Source organism: Rattus norvegicus, chromosome 3 (genome assembly GCF_036323735.1).
Source record: "Rattus norvegicus strain BN/NHsdMcwi chromosome 3, GRCr8, whole genome shotgun sequence".
Lineage (NCBI taxonomy): Eukaryota > Metazoa > Chordata > Mammalia > Rodentia > Muridae > Rattus > Rattus norvegicus.
In genome coordinates this window covers 67067252-67081695 of record NC_086021.1, presented here as the reverse complement: position 1 = coordinate 67081695, position 14444 = coordinate 67067252, and the positions used below count along the sequence as shown (strand labels likewise).

Sequence of the window (14444 nt, the reverse complement as noted above, 5' to 3'; positions counted from 1 at the left end):
TTTTGAAACAAGATTATGACGACAGTTGCACTACTCTATAAATTTACTGAAAAATCTTTGAATTGTACATTTAAAATGGAAAAATATGTATTATACACCAACAAAATTCTTTAAAAATAAATGACTTAAAAACAAGGTTTCTGGGACTGGAGAGATGGCTCAGTGGTTTACATGGGACAATAAATGCACATCATTTTAAACTAGAAGATTGTTCTCCTTTTTTATGAAAGACCTAGGAAACTAATACTCATCTCATAACATCTAAACAAGGAAAACAACCTCAGAATGAAATAGTTAGTGATTGGCTGGATTGTTTAAGAGGGTATCCCCCATAGCTTAAGACTCTTTATTAGGTGAAGGAGGCTACTGTTATGTATTTAATACACCACAGTAGGTTGTTCTCTTGAACATTTTTTTTTCAGAGCTGAGGACCAAACCCAGGGCCTTGCGCTTACTAAGCAAGCACTCTACCGCTGAGCTAAATCCCCAACCCCTTGAACATGTTTTTAATATTACGTTCCTTTTGTAGCAATGCGTGGAACAGGAATATGTTTGTCATTAAAGTTAATAAACTCGTGAATTATAAACATTTTAAGCAACAGAATATTTAAAAATATTTTTCACCCGATATATATTTCAAAACACTCATAATTTCAAACTAAATAAAATATCATTAATAATAGTATAATTGTTTCAAAGTATTGTTTAAAAGATTTCCATCAACCCAAAAGTTTCTTCATATATTTTTGTAGTAAAACCCTACTCCCATCCATAAATAACCCTTATCTGTTCTCTGCTGATTCATATTGGCTTTTCTTTTGTTTCACCCCTTACATATTTGAAAACAGACATACATTTGTTTATAAAAATTACCTTCAAGTATGAGATTTTTGGAGAAACTTACTATGGTAATCAGAAATCAATAAAAGGGGGATTTTTAGAGTTTGATACAATATACTACAGTAATACACATATTTCATGAGGACAGAGTAACAATGGCTTTAAAAACTGAGGTTTTAGTTCTTTACATAATCTTTTCTTATTATTATTTTTTATTTATTTACATTCCAAATGTAACCCTCCCAAGTCCCCCCTCCCCTTAACGTCTGACCATGAGAAACTCATTGTTTTTCAACTAAGACCAGGAACAAGGCAAAGATGTCCACCCCATCTGGTTCTGATTATTTTAACATTGTCATAACTACAATAATAACATCAAAATTAAAAAATATACAGATTTGGAAGGAAGAAATAAAAATTATCTTTACTTGTACATAAAAGAATTGTTTATGTAGAAAATCCTAAATAATCAACAGAAAAATCCTCCTGAAGATAATATGTATAGCAAGGTACAAGAGACAAGATTAATATACAAAATTAATTACTGAACAAATGCAATTGGACTTTAAAACATATTAACATTTATACTGACACCAAAAGTATTTAAATATAAATTTAACACAATACATACAAGGTCCCTATAAGGAAGAAACAAATCTTATCTTTAGATTCAATGCAATCACAAGTGAAAGAAAAGCATATCATTTTGTAGATGTTAATAAATTGGTTCTCTGTTTCTCTGTTTGGAGGGAATAATCCACAAAAACTAGCATATTTTTTAAGAAGAGGAACAAATCTAGAGGACTGTCAGTGCCCAACATGAAGACTTACTATGAAGTTCCAGAAATATATTAAGTTGAGAGAACAGAAGAGAGTCCAGAATAGACCCACAGACACAGAGGGTCTATTATGCCTTATCTCTGACAAAGAATAAGGCAATACAAGTAGATGAATGATAGTATCTTTCAATAAAACTCTGAAATAACTGGATATCCATATATAAAAAAATAAATTTCAACATATATTTTGCATTGTTCAGAAAAATAACTCAAGATTAGCTAGAAATTTAAAAAATACAAAACTATAAAACCACTAGAAGATAACATAAGAGAAAATCTAGATGACCCAGAGTTTGACAATGACTGTTTAGATAACAAGACTTGAGCAAGCTCAGACCAAAGAAAATCCCAGCATAGAGGTGGAAAGGCAGGAGCAAAATTCTCACCACAAAATGAGGAATATCAATAAACATTCATAAACTGTAACAACTGGTGGGTCTAAACTTGTGGACAGGAAAAGAATATACAGAAAATCTCTGCATTTTCTACTCAATATTGTTGTGAACACAAGGTACTCTAAACAATAAGACCTATTCAGAGTTAATATTGTGAAAACTGCTCTAGTATCAAAACTTACCTACAGATTCAATGCAATTTTAGTGAAAATTATAATGGAATTCTTTGTAAATAAACAATTAAAAGTTAAAGCAACCCTGAGCATAAAGTCCAATGCTAGCGGTGTCACAGTATCTGAATTCAAACTGTACTGGAGTCCATCCTAACAGAAAGAGCATGGTACTGGCACAAGAGAAGGCATGTAGCCCAACAGGACAGAGAAGAAAACCCAGAAATAAGCCCACAGTAATCATTAACAAAGGTCCACAAAAATTCATTGCAGAAAGAAAAACAGAAGCCAGCCTATTAACAAATAGCACTTAGAAAGCTAAAAATCCTCATATAGAATGGAGTGAGGCTGAAGTTAGAGTAATGACGTTGGACTGGTATCTCTCACCCTGTACACATCCCAAATTAACTCAAGGTGGATCAAAGACGTAAGGGTAATATTTTACAACTCAAAAAGGCTGAAGAAAAATATAGAAAAGATACTTCAAGATATAGACATTAACAGTACTTTCTGAAAGGGAAACTAATGCTATAATAATACTCTAAAAACTAACGTACAGGATTGCATAAAATTGACAAACTTCTTCACAGAAACAGCAAAGTGAAAAGACAGTCTACAGAATCAGGAAAAATCCATGCTAGTTATATATCTAACAAAAGACTCCTACCAAGGTAGGATATGAGTAGAATCCAAAAAATAAACTAGCCCCAAACCAACTCAACTCAGTTCAATTGATAAATGTATACAACAGATAGCTTTTAATACATAAATATAAAAATATGTTTAACATCTCTAGTCATAAGAAAAGTGCACATCAAAACTACACTGAGATTCTATCTCACTCCAGTCAGGACAACTATCACAAAGAAATAACAAATATTGGCGAGGATATAGGGAAGAAACCATTGTGACTACTGTTGGAAACACAGACTTATACAGCCACAATGGAAATAAATATGGAGATTCAAAAAATAAAATATCACTACCACACTATGTGAGTATCCACTCATCACTATTTACTCAAAGGAATCTAAGTCAGCATATCACAGAGATACTTGCTTTCCCTGTTACTGTAGCATTACTCATAGTAGCAAGATGTGGAATAATATACTTGTTTATCAACAGACAAACAAATATGTGATTGATCATATACATATATATACATATATATACACATAAAGAGAGAGAGACAGAGAGAGAGAGAGAGAGAGAGAGAGAGTAGAAGAGACCTAATAGAGGATGGGGATTAATGAGAGAGACAGAGGGAAGAAGAGAGAATAAAGGTAAAATGAACATGAGCAAAGTACATTATATATAGTTATATACAAATGAAGATTTGCATAATAAAATACATTGCCTAGCATGCTCATATGAACATAGAATGCCTATTAAAATAATACACACACTGTTTTATAAGTGATATATGGAAAGGGTACATGGTATATGGGTAAGTGGGATCACAAATAAATCATTTCTTGCTTCTAAAGAAAAATAACATACCCCAAGGAGTATATGAGGCAGTTTTTTTTTTGACAAAAGCATTAAAACCAGGTGTGATATATATTTGCAACTCCAGCCATTTCAATGCTGAAGAAGCAAAATTACTTGAGTTTGAAACAAGTTTGGATTGCAGAATATCACCTGTTTGAAAAAAATCAAATCTTCAACTTACATTTCTTTTATCTAAAAATAAAACACAGGACTGGAATGCGGTTCAGTAGTAAAGTGCTTGCTTACTTCAATGTGTGGGTTCCTAGGTTCAAGTGTCAGCATGTAAACGCACAAATAAGTCTTAGCCAGCACTCACTGCAGAGACTGCTGGTGGCAGCACTCAAAAAGCAACACAGCCTTATGCCCTGTGAGATATGAGAAAGCTGAGTTGACAGTGTGCTCACATGTGTCCATTCGCATTCAGTACATTGTAATGCACTCCTATGTGGGTCTAGCTGAGGCAACCAATATCAAAGCCTAAACTGAAAGGATATCATAAACAGATAACCGTACATTCGGATTCTGATTAGACTGCTCCCTCGGCCGAGATTTTTCCTTCCCTTTCTAAACTACCTTACTTTCTTAATATGAACTCAAAGCTTTTACCATAAACTTAAAACATGTAGATTTTAGATTTCCTCCCCTGCATTCTCACAAACAGCCTTATATGTATATATTTATTCCTATAGTACACCTTTCTAGAAAAGATACTCAAGTAAGTATTAGCATTGATCTCTTACACATGTCTTCCAATGTAGCAATGTATAACAACTTTGTTTTAAATTAAAATTACCATTTAGATTATAATTCAAATTAAATAAAAATATTACTTAGACAATCCATGTTCTCTTTTTCTAACATCTTCCATTTCCTAAGATAATCTTATCATCTTTTCTACAAATAAAGTAATAACTAGACAGACCTCTGTCCAGGGGCAGCGAACTGAATGTGTCAATGTCCCTCCACACCTAACCCATATAATCAATCTACATTTAAAATGTGGCCTTACACCTGTGAAATAAATGAGTTGACAAAGTTACCTGTTGCCAGCCCCAAGGCCCTGAGTTTATTTAATACCAAGGACCCATGGTGACAGGAAAGAACTGACTCTTACGAGGGGTTGGGGATTTAGCTCAGTGGTAGAGCGCTTGCCTAGGAAGCGCAAGGCCCTGGGTTCGGTCCCCAGCTCCGAAAAAAAAAGAACTAAGAAAAAAAAAAAAAGAACTGACTCTTACAAGTTATCCTCTGACTTCCACATATGTGCCATGAACTTACACTCCACATATAAAGAAGCAAATATTTTTAAAAATTAAATGAAGGGGTTGGGGATTTAGCTCAGTGGTAGAGCGCTTGCCTAGGAAGCACAAGGCCCTGGGTTCGGTCCCCAGCCCCCCAAAATAAGAACCAAAAAAAAAAATTAAATGAAAAGGCATATGCTATAGCATTCCCATTTTTCAGTTACCGACTGTAAGACCTAAGTTTTCCAAGGTTACAGAAAAAAATTAGAAATGCCAGACTTCGGTATAATATATTTCTAAATAATTTTACTTTCTCTTTATATGTATGTATATACATATGTATAAATGTATATGTATAAATATATATTTGTATACCTACATATACATCTGTATATATATTCATATACACAGACATAAATGTATATATATATATATATAAATAAATATATAAACATACATATAAAGGGCCCAGAAACTGATTATAGTCAGCCTGATTAAAAAAATCTAATACAAAAATATTGAGTGATTTTTTAAAACTATTTTTGAAGATCTGTATTCTAGTCCTGGCTTCCTTACAATGTAGCCTTCAACATTTTATTTGGATTCCATGTGCCTCGATTTCTTATTTATTACTTTTTTCTTTTGATTAAAGCAATTGGAGAAGTTAAAAACAACACTATACAAATGTAAAATCGGGCCAAAACTTCACTATTTTTCCTAATTTTCTTTAAAACATATGCTAATATGGTTTTGCCTTTCCATTAAACTGTAAAAAACATCCTATACTAGACATTAACACCCAGGAAATGCAAACTTTTACATGTGGCTTTTGATTTTTTTTCTACCAAACATTGTAGACCCTCTTTTCTAGCCAAATTTTATGTCCCTTGCTCTTTTAAGCCACAAACCAGTTGACCCTGTAGCCCAGTAGAATCATCCATTTCTAAACCCTTGCAGATAATCCTCATTTGGTTTTAAATCCCTGAACTGCTCCCACCAAGTAACAAGCCATAAACCACGTCAAACTGGCTGAAGCCTGCTTTTCTAGGACAAGTCCCAACCCCCATCCACTCCCCTGCTACACAGGGGATTTTCCCCTATATTTAATCTTTCCTAAATCTCAAGCTGTAATTCCTGTGTATAGTTCCTGTCGTTCACAGAACAGCCCCAGGTATTATTAACATTATTATTCAGAGTAACCACAGAAGCAGAATTTATGTATCTATTCAAGTTAAGTTGGTACACAAATCTTTTACTCATTTTTTCAACACTACACACACACACACACACACACACACACAATGGCTCTAGGTTTATGCAGGCCGACTATCTGACATCCTTCCCCCTGCCCCAATCACATCCCCCACCCCCCACTGTCCTTGCTCTTAATTTAGGCTCTGTTCTTCTTGGTGACACTGGTGTTCTTCCCACCTCTCCGCTCCCTCCCTATCCAAACCTGGCGTCCTGGGGAACACTGGGCATGCTCAGTAGCCACAGCTGGTGCAGGAAGCAAAGCGGGAGCTTTTTTTGCAGCATTAGAACCCGGCTGCTGCCGAAGGCCCTAAATCAGTGGCCCAGAAATTGTTCTATCCTTCTAGGATATCATTTAACTGTGTATTTGAAAGATGAGTACGGATTGGAAATGGACATTTTACAGCGATCCTAGTCTGCAAGGTGGGTCACAACAGGAGAGCTTAAAACAGCCTTTTATATGATTTGGTCTGCGGAGATTTCTGCTGCTCTGAGCTATGATCACGCTGATAGAAGGCTAGGAGCTAACGTTCAGCATCTCTCCTTCACCATGTAAATACTGACAACCCCCCCCCCATCCACGCTACCCTTGAGCTGCCCTAGACTAAAGGGGATGCTGCCTGAAGTCCAAAGTCTGTGCGCCAGACAGGGACTGTGTAGAAGACAGGCAAATCAATCACTCCAAATATTAAATCAAGCAGGCGGCTGACGGACCCCAGCGATAAACAAACGGGCTAATGCCAAATGACAGTTCAGGAACCTTTCGGATACTCATATGTGAACAGTATTCCTGTCTGCCAAAAGCGCATACCTTCCTCGTGCATGAACTATGGCACTTCCCTTTGAGAAAGATACTGACAGATCTCTCTCTCTCTCTCTCTCTCTCTCTCTCTCTCTCTCTCTCTCTCTCTCTCACACACACACACACACACACACACACACACACACACACACACACACCACGACCCTTTTCTCCTGCTTTCTGCTGAGACTAAGTCTCTAGAGCTTCAACAGCAGCAGATTCCCTCACCTCACTGCCTGAGGATGGAGCACAGGAAGAAATGTATTAAGGGCTAAATAGGATGAGAGTGTGGGGGTGGGTTTCTTTGCAGGGGCTTGAGTCGGCACTGCAAATCTTCGGATACAGAAAGATAAGCAATAGCAGGCAGAGAGAAAGACACACAACTGTCCCTGCTGCTAAACCCTAGCCATTTCTTCAAACAGCAACAAACATGAGACATTTCATCACCATACTGCATCCATATTGAGAAGGTGGGGGGGAAAGGCATGTGCTCTGCTTTAAGCATTTCGGTCTCTGGAGATGGGAGGAGACCCTGTCTATATGTTGTGGGAGCTATCCACCACCCCAAAAGTACACTCTGCCAGCACCTAGCAGTGTACCACTTGCCTGACAGGTTCAGCAGCCAAGCGGTTAATCTATTTGACAGCAGGATGTCTCTTACCGTTGGCAGCAGCGGCTCCATTTGGGCTCCCTGGTCTTTAATCTCCATGTTCTGTAACACCTCTGGAAAAAGCACCTTGCTCTGCAGTGTCTTCGGTGTCTTCCACTCAGCCCGGCACTCGCTCTGCTTAGTATTCGGATCAGGTAGCTCTGAAGCAGGAGGCAACTGCACACTCCAACTCACCAGAGTCACATGGCTCCTACTCACTCGGGCTGCTGGCCAGGTTTTGCACTGATTGCCTTGGATCCTTGGGCCGGTAAGAGAGATCACTCGAGCCCTGAATCACTGCCCACACCTGGATACTTGTATAAAGTACAGCCGACAATGTACAAGTCCAAAGGGCATTGAGAATTTTGCCTGAGATAATAACTTCTTATACAAATGAGTTCGTGCTGGCCTCTAACCAGCTCAGTCTGATTTTGACACCTTGAGGCACTCACTGCACTCCAGAATCCTTTAGGAAATAACAGTTTAAGTATGGTGATGTCAACGCAAAGTCTTAATAGGAGTTTTCTTACCTACTATCATTTAGTATAATATTTGAGGTAATATGACTTCAAAATTGGAATGTCAGTGAGCTTAAACTATACACTAATTTGAAAATGTAAGTTGTTGATAAATTAGTAAAATAGACATTTTCTATGTTTAAATCGTAAGAAACTGGTAAGTCATACACTAATTAAAAATAAGATTTTTTCCCCTAAAATTTGCCTCTCCAAAAAGAGAAGGGATGTAAAACATTTTGACAATAGCAATGACTAAGAAATATTAAAGGTCAATAAAAGGGTAGCAAATCTGATGAGTAACCTAGGCACATATTCCTTGCCTTAACTACTTGAAATAATTCATTGAAGGTGAGAAGTCAAAGAACATTGTTAGAAAAAAGAAATTGGTGATGGTCTATATACACATTCTTTTAAATAGTTATGGGATTAATTTCCCATACATGTTTCTTGAAATTAATCTTGGGATCTATCTTGTGAATGTGGAGACAAACCCCAAGCTTTGGATATGCTAGGCAAATACGCTACCACTGAGCTGTACGTCCCGCTACCACTGAGCTGTACGTCCATCTCTTAAGTCTTCGGGAAGAGTGTCTCAGTAAGTAGCCAAGGCTAGGCTTGAACTGGTCATCTTCCTGTCTCTTCCTCCCAAATGCTGAGATTAGGGGTGTGAGCCAGCACTGTTTCTACTTTAATGAAATCTATCTATCACTGGACCTCAGACTAAGAATATAAAAGTTAAAAGTATATAAAAATAAAAGTCTTTTAGGAGTTAAAAGAGGATAACTGAAAATCATGACTATAGTTTATAGTAAACTTAAAACCCCACCAAATTTTATAATCTTTAATTGGCAGGAATTTACAAAAAACAACACTAATAATACACTAAAGTTTATATATCTCTCATTGCAGATGAAATTACATGTAACTTTCTCATCTTCAATACAAGTCTTAAAATAAGTTTTTATTGCTTTATAGAAGCTACTAGTTTTTATACGGCAACGTATAATGTAACTGTTCTGTTCATAGTACATTTAGATGATACAGTGGAATTGAATCACAAGACGTTTGAATAGGAATTCACTAAAGTGGGCTCAACTTGATTTCCTATAACAAATTGCTGAGTAAGTTTTCCTACCACACAAATAACCATAAAATCAATCAGAAATGATTTACATGGATAAAATAATAAAAATATCTTTGAGCACTAATTTTTATTCAAGTAAGTAATCCTAAGTCACCCAATTTATATATTTTCTAAATTAATTTGAATATAATTAAGAAAAGTCTGACTCTTAATTTCAAGTATAAAAATAAAAACAAAATTTTATTTAATTTTATTTAAATCCTATAAATCAGCATTTTTCTACAATATGTATTAATCAATGGTGAGCATGCTTTGCTGGAACGCCATTGCTTGAGGTTATTCTACTAAAAGTACCAGTGCAATGGAGTTCCTCAGACCTACTGCTAAAGCTCAAGGTCAGTAAGACAGCTCAGCAGGAAACGGTGCTTGCCACCAGGCCTAATGAACTGACCTGCATTCTCACACCACACACAGTAGTAGATGGAGGAAACAAACTCCCACAGATACACCCAAAGTATAAAATAATAATAATACAAGATATAATATGAAATTTTTAAAAATCCCATCTTTCTATACATTTCTGATCAAAAGCATCATATACTTGCCTAGGAAAAATGAGAGAAAAAAAGAAAATTATGCTCATTTTACTCTACTATATCTATTTCATAAAATATCTTAAGGTTAATAGCCAAAGCCTTAGACAGTGCACCAATCAATTCTCTAATCAAGTTGCAGTGGAAGAGGTACGTATAACACTAACACTAGCTGGAGAGACAGTACTCATCACTATATCACAGAGTGTTTACTAAAAAACAAAGAATTTTCTAGCTCAGTGTCATTGCTTTCCAAATTTTGGGGGTAAAGAGAAATAAAAGAGAAGAGAAATTCCAAATTGTATAAGGAACTCTGAAATAACATGAGTATATCTTATCTGTACAACCTTGGTGGAGGTCAAGAGATGAATTATCTGGGGGTGTCCTATTTGAAAATTGCTCCAAAGTGAATTCTGTGTAATTCCTAATCCAAAGTACTTCCCCTTGGGCCTAGATCAGCAGTTCTCAACCTGTGGGTCATGACCCCATATCAGATATTTACATCACAATTTATAATAGAAGCAAAATTACAGTCATGAAATAGCAATTAAATAATTTTCTGGTTGCAACATGAGAAGCTATATTAAATGGTCACAGCATTAGGAAGGTTGAGAACTGACCTAGATAATCAAAAATAGGCTTCTCTTGTTTAGAAATCCAGTAAGATTCTATTGAAACCTAACAGTCAGAATTGGAAGCATCATGTTAAGAACTGTATGACTCAATTCATCAAAACAGAAATTAATGTTATACACCGTACAAGAATGGAACAATAGACTTATTCTCATTCTACTATGTTTCAGATACTGCATTTACTGGTGATATTTTTCCTGTCATATCCAGCAATATTAAAGTGGAATCTTCCTCTCTAAAGAATGAAATGAAAGTAGGGATCAGCTGGAGTCCAGCTTAGAAAGAGGCACTACAGAACACATGAATGAACCTCACCTCTAGCTGCCCCATCCTAACCAATGCATTTGTTAGTAAGGAACGAGAAGTAACCTCTATGTGAGCTGGCTTCCATGATCTGCCCTGCAGCCTGAGACTTGCTAAGCTCAGTTTCATCGCATCTCTCAAGTGTACAGATCACACTGCATTCAATGTACTCTCGGTTCCTATTTCCTTTTACTATTTAAAGATCTGGGAGTAAGATATTCATGTTAACACACTGTTTACCTTTCACAAAATACCATCTAATATTGGTTGTATTTGAAAGAAACATTGGGTTCTAGAAATTACTACCAACATTGATACTGGATAAAAAGATTTATTTTCCAGTGTTATTTTTCAGTATGAGATTTCTAGCTTGGACTTCAAAGTGCCTTGCTTTTTTTTTTCTTTCTTTTACTGAAAGTTAAATCTTTAATTACTTGGATGAACATATTTGTTATATTTTTTTATCTTTATTAACTTGAGTATTTCTTATTTACATTTTGATTGTTATTCCCCTTCCCAGTTTCCAGGCCAACATCCCCCTGGCCCCTCCCCCTCCCCTTCTATGTGGGTGTTCTCCTCCCCATCCTCCCCCCATTACCGCCCTCCCCCCAACAATCATGTTCACTGGGGGTTCAGTCTTGGCAGGACCAAAGGCTTCCCTTCCACTGGTGCTCTTACTAGGCTATTCATTGCTACCTATGAGGTTAGAGCCCGGGGTCAGTCCATGTATAGTCTTTGGTAGTAGTGCCTTGCTTTTTAATGTAAATTATCTGAATATTAGGCTGGCAATAAGTTTAAAAATATTTTATGCTAATATTTCAAAAATATTTTGCATATGATAATGCATTACAGCACTGTTTATACCCTTTCATTTTGCTCTGGCCCAACAATTCCATGTCTTTCAGGACAAGTATAAATGTTCTGAGCAATTTAAAACATATTATGCTGATTTGTAAGATAAATCTATCAAAGAACTTCATTGAATTTAACCAACTCAAAAGATACCAAAACTGTTTTCTTAACAGCTTAAAAAAAAAATCCTGATCATTATGGGAAAAGCTAAGAAGTCCTACTATAAAATATAAATGTGGGACACAGTTATCCACAATTGGAAAGTCACTACTTAAACTCATTTTACACATGCCTTGGGGCTCTAACTTGATAGTAATTTTAGCCAATCACCAGAAAAAGAATATGCAAACTAAGTAATGTATTCTAGAGTTGTGTTGAAGTACAAGCTAAAAGAGACAGTTTAAACCACATGTCTCTTACATCATAGCTGGTTTTCCTAATCCTGAAATTTGAACAATTTTAAGTTTCTAATTTTAAGATGTTGTCTTTACCTATCCTAAAGGGAGATTCTTGCAGTCTACTTTCTTAGTTGATGGCTGGAAAACAGCATCTTAGTCCAAACTACCTCAATTTAATAGAACTAAAGGGATCCTTCCAGTTTCCATCTGCGCCTAGAGCAGATCCTGTGCCACAGCCCTGCATACCAAATCCTTCCAGGAGATCTGGTCTCCCAGGAGTGCTAACACACCTGAAAGCACAGGTAAGACCACCACTTCTGTTCAAATAGCTGGCACAAGAGGGACCTGCCCAGGGACCTCAGGATATAGGAACTGAGAAGCAGCCCTGAACAGGATACCTCTGATTTCCATCCACTCCTGGGGCTGACCCTTTGCCACAGCTCTCTATACCCAAATCCCACTGGAAAAAAAGATGTTGGAAAAAAAGATGTTGTCCCAAGAGTAGTGACACACCTGACAGCACAGGTGAGACCAACACTTCTCCTAGGAACCTACCAGGACCCTCAGGACACAGGAGTAGCCTGGGACAGGAGACTTCTTTCCATCTGTGGCCCAGAGCTGACATTGTGCCAAGTTTTCAATACCCAAATTCTGCCCAGAGAGAGCTAGTCCCCAAGGAGTGCTGACACATAAGCTTACAAGAGGGAAAAGCCACAGTCAGAGACATCAAGACCAGCTAATACCAAAGATAAAAGACGTAAAAGGCAAGCACAATAACCTAAACAACAGAAACCAAGACTAATTGGCATCATCAGAACCTAGATCTCATACCACAGGAAGCCCTGGATGAGCCAACACACCAGGAAAGCAAGATGCAGATTTAAAAATCAAATCTCATAATGATTATAGTAGATGTTAGAAGGACACAAATAACCCCCTTAAAGAAATACAGGACAACACAGGTAAACAGGTAGAAGCCCTTAAAAAGGAAACACATGGAATCCCTTAAAGAAATATAGGAAAATACAACCAAACAGGTGAAGGAATTGAACAAAGCCATCCAGGATTTAAAAATGGAAATAGAAACAATAAGGAAATCAAAAAGGGAGACAAACCTGGAGCTAGAAAACCTGTGAAAGAGAACAGGAATCATACATGCATGCATCTCCAACAGAATGCACAAGACGGAAGAAAGAATCTCAGGGGCAGAGTATGACATAGAAAGACAACAGACAAAAAAGACAAAGAAAATACAAAAAGTTACCAACCCAAAACATACAGAAAATGCAGTACACAATGAAAGGATCAAACCTAAGGATAATAGGTATAGAAGAGAGTAAAGATTCCCAACTTAAAGGGCTAGTAAATATCTTTAACAATATTAAAGCAGAAAACTTACTAAACCTAAAGAAAGAGATGCCCATAAACATAAAAGAAGCCTAGAGAATTTGAACAATTGAAGGAATTAAAAATGGAAATAGAAGCATTCAAGAAAGAACACTTGAAAACAACCCTGGATATAGAAAACCAAAGGAAGAGACAAGGAGCCATAGATACAAGCATCACCAACAGCATACAAGAGATGGAAGAGAGAATCTCAGGAGCAGAAGATTCCATAGAAATCATCAACTCAACAGTCAAAGATAATGTAAAAGAGAAAAAGCTACTGGTCCAAAACATACAGGAAATCCAGGACTCAATGAGAAGATCAAACCTAAGGATAATAGGTAGAGAAGAGAGTGAAGACTCCCAGCTCAAAGGACCAGTAAATATCTTCAACAAAATCATAGAAGAAAACTTCCCTAACCTAAAAAAAGAGATACCCATAGGCATACAAGAAGCCTACAGAACTCCAAATAGATTGGACCAGAAAAGAAACAGCTCCCGACACATAATAGTCAAAACACCAAATGCACAAAATAAAGAAAGAGTATTAAAAGCAGTAAGGGAAAAGGGTCAAGTAACATATAAAGGCAGACCTATCAGAATAACACCAGACTTTTTGCCAGAGACTATGAAAGCCAGAAGATCCTGGACAGATGTCATACAGACCCTAAGAGAACACAAATGCCAGCCCAGGTTACTGTATCCTCCAAAACTCTCAATTAACATAGATGGAGAAACCAAGATATTCCATGACAAAACCAAATTTACACAATATCTTTCTACAAATCCAGCACTACAAAGGATAATAAATGGTAAAGCTCAACAAAAGAGGCAAGCTACACCCTAGAAAAAGCAAGAAACTAATTGTCTTGACAACAAAACAAGAGAAGAAAAGCACACAAACATAACCTCACATCCAGATATGAATATAATAGGAATCAATAATCACTATTCCTTAATATCTCTCAACATCAATGGTCTCAACTCCCCAATAAAAAGACA

The 14444-nt window shown here is 36.6% G+C and overlaps 1 protein-coding gene across 6 annotated transcripts in view; it reads right to left on the bottom strand.

Moving 5' to 3' along the window:
• The window catches only part of Slc4a10 (solute carrier family 4 member 10), a 316713-nt gene that overhangs the window by 285942 nt on the left and 16327 nt on the right, over nucleotides 1–14444 (bottom strand). For 3 of the 6 annotated variants that reach the window (XM_006234277.5, XM_006234282.5, XM_063283269.1), the window contains exon 1: nucleotides 7688–8137. The exons of 1 other annotated variant lie outside the window; for it this stretch is intronic. In XM_006234277.5, coding sequence (XP_006234339.1) covers nucleotides 7688–7735 — 48 coding nt within the window. In that variant the 5' untranslated portion in view covers nucleotides 7736–8137. Of the gene's footprint in view, nucleotides 1–7687; nucleotides 8156–14444 lie in introns of those variants that run through there. 2 more of the 6 variants (XM_006234283.5, NM_178092.2) reach the window with 2 other exon arrangements.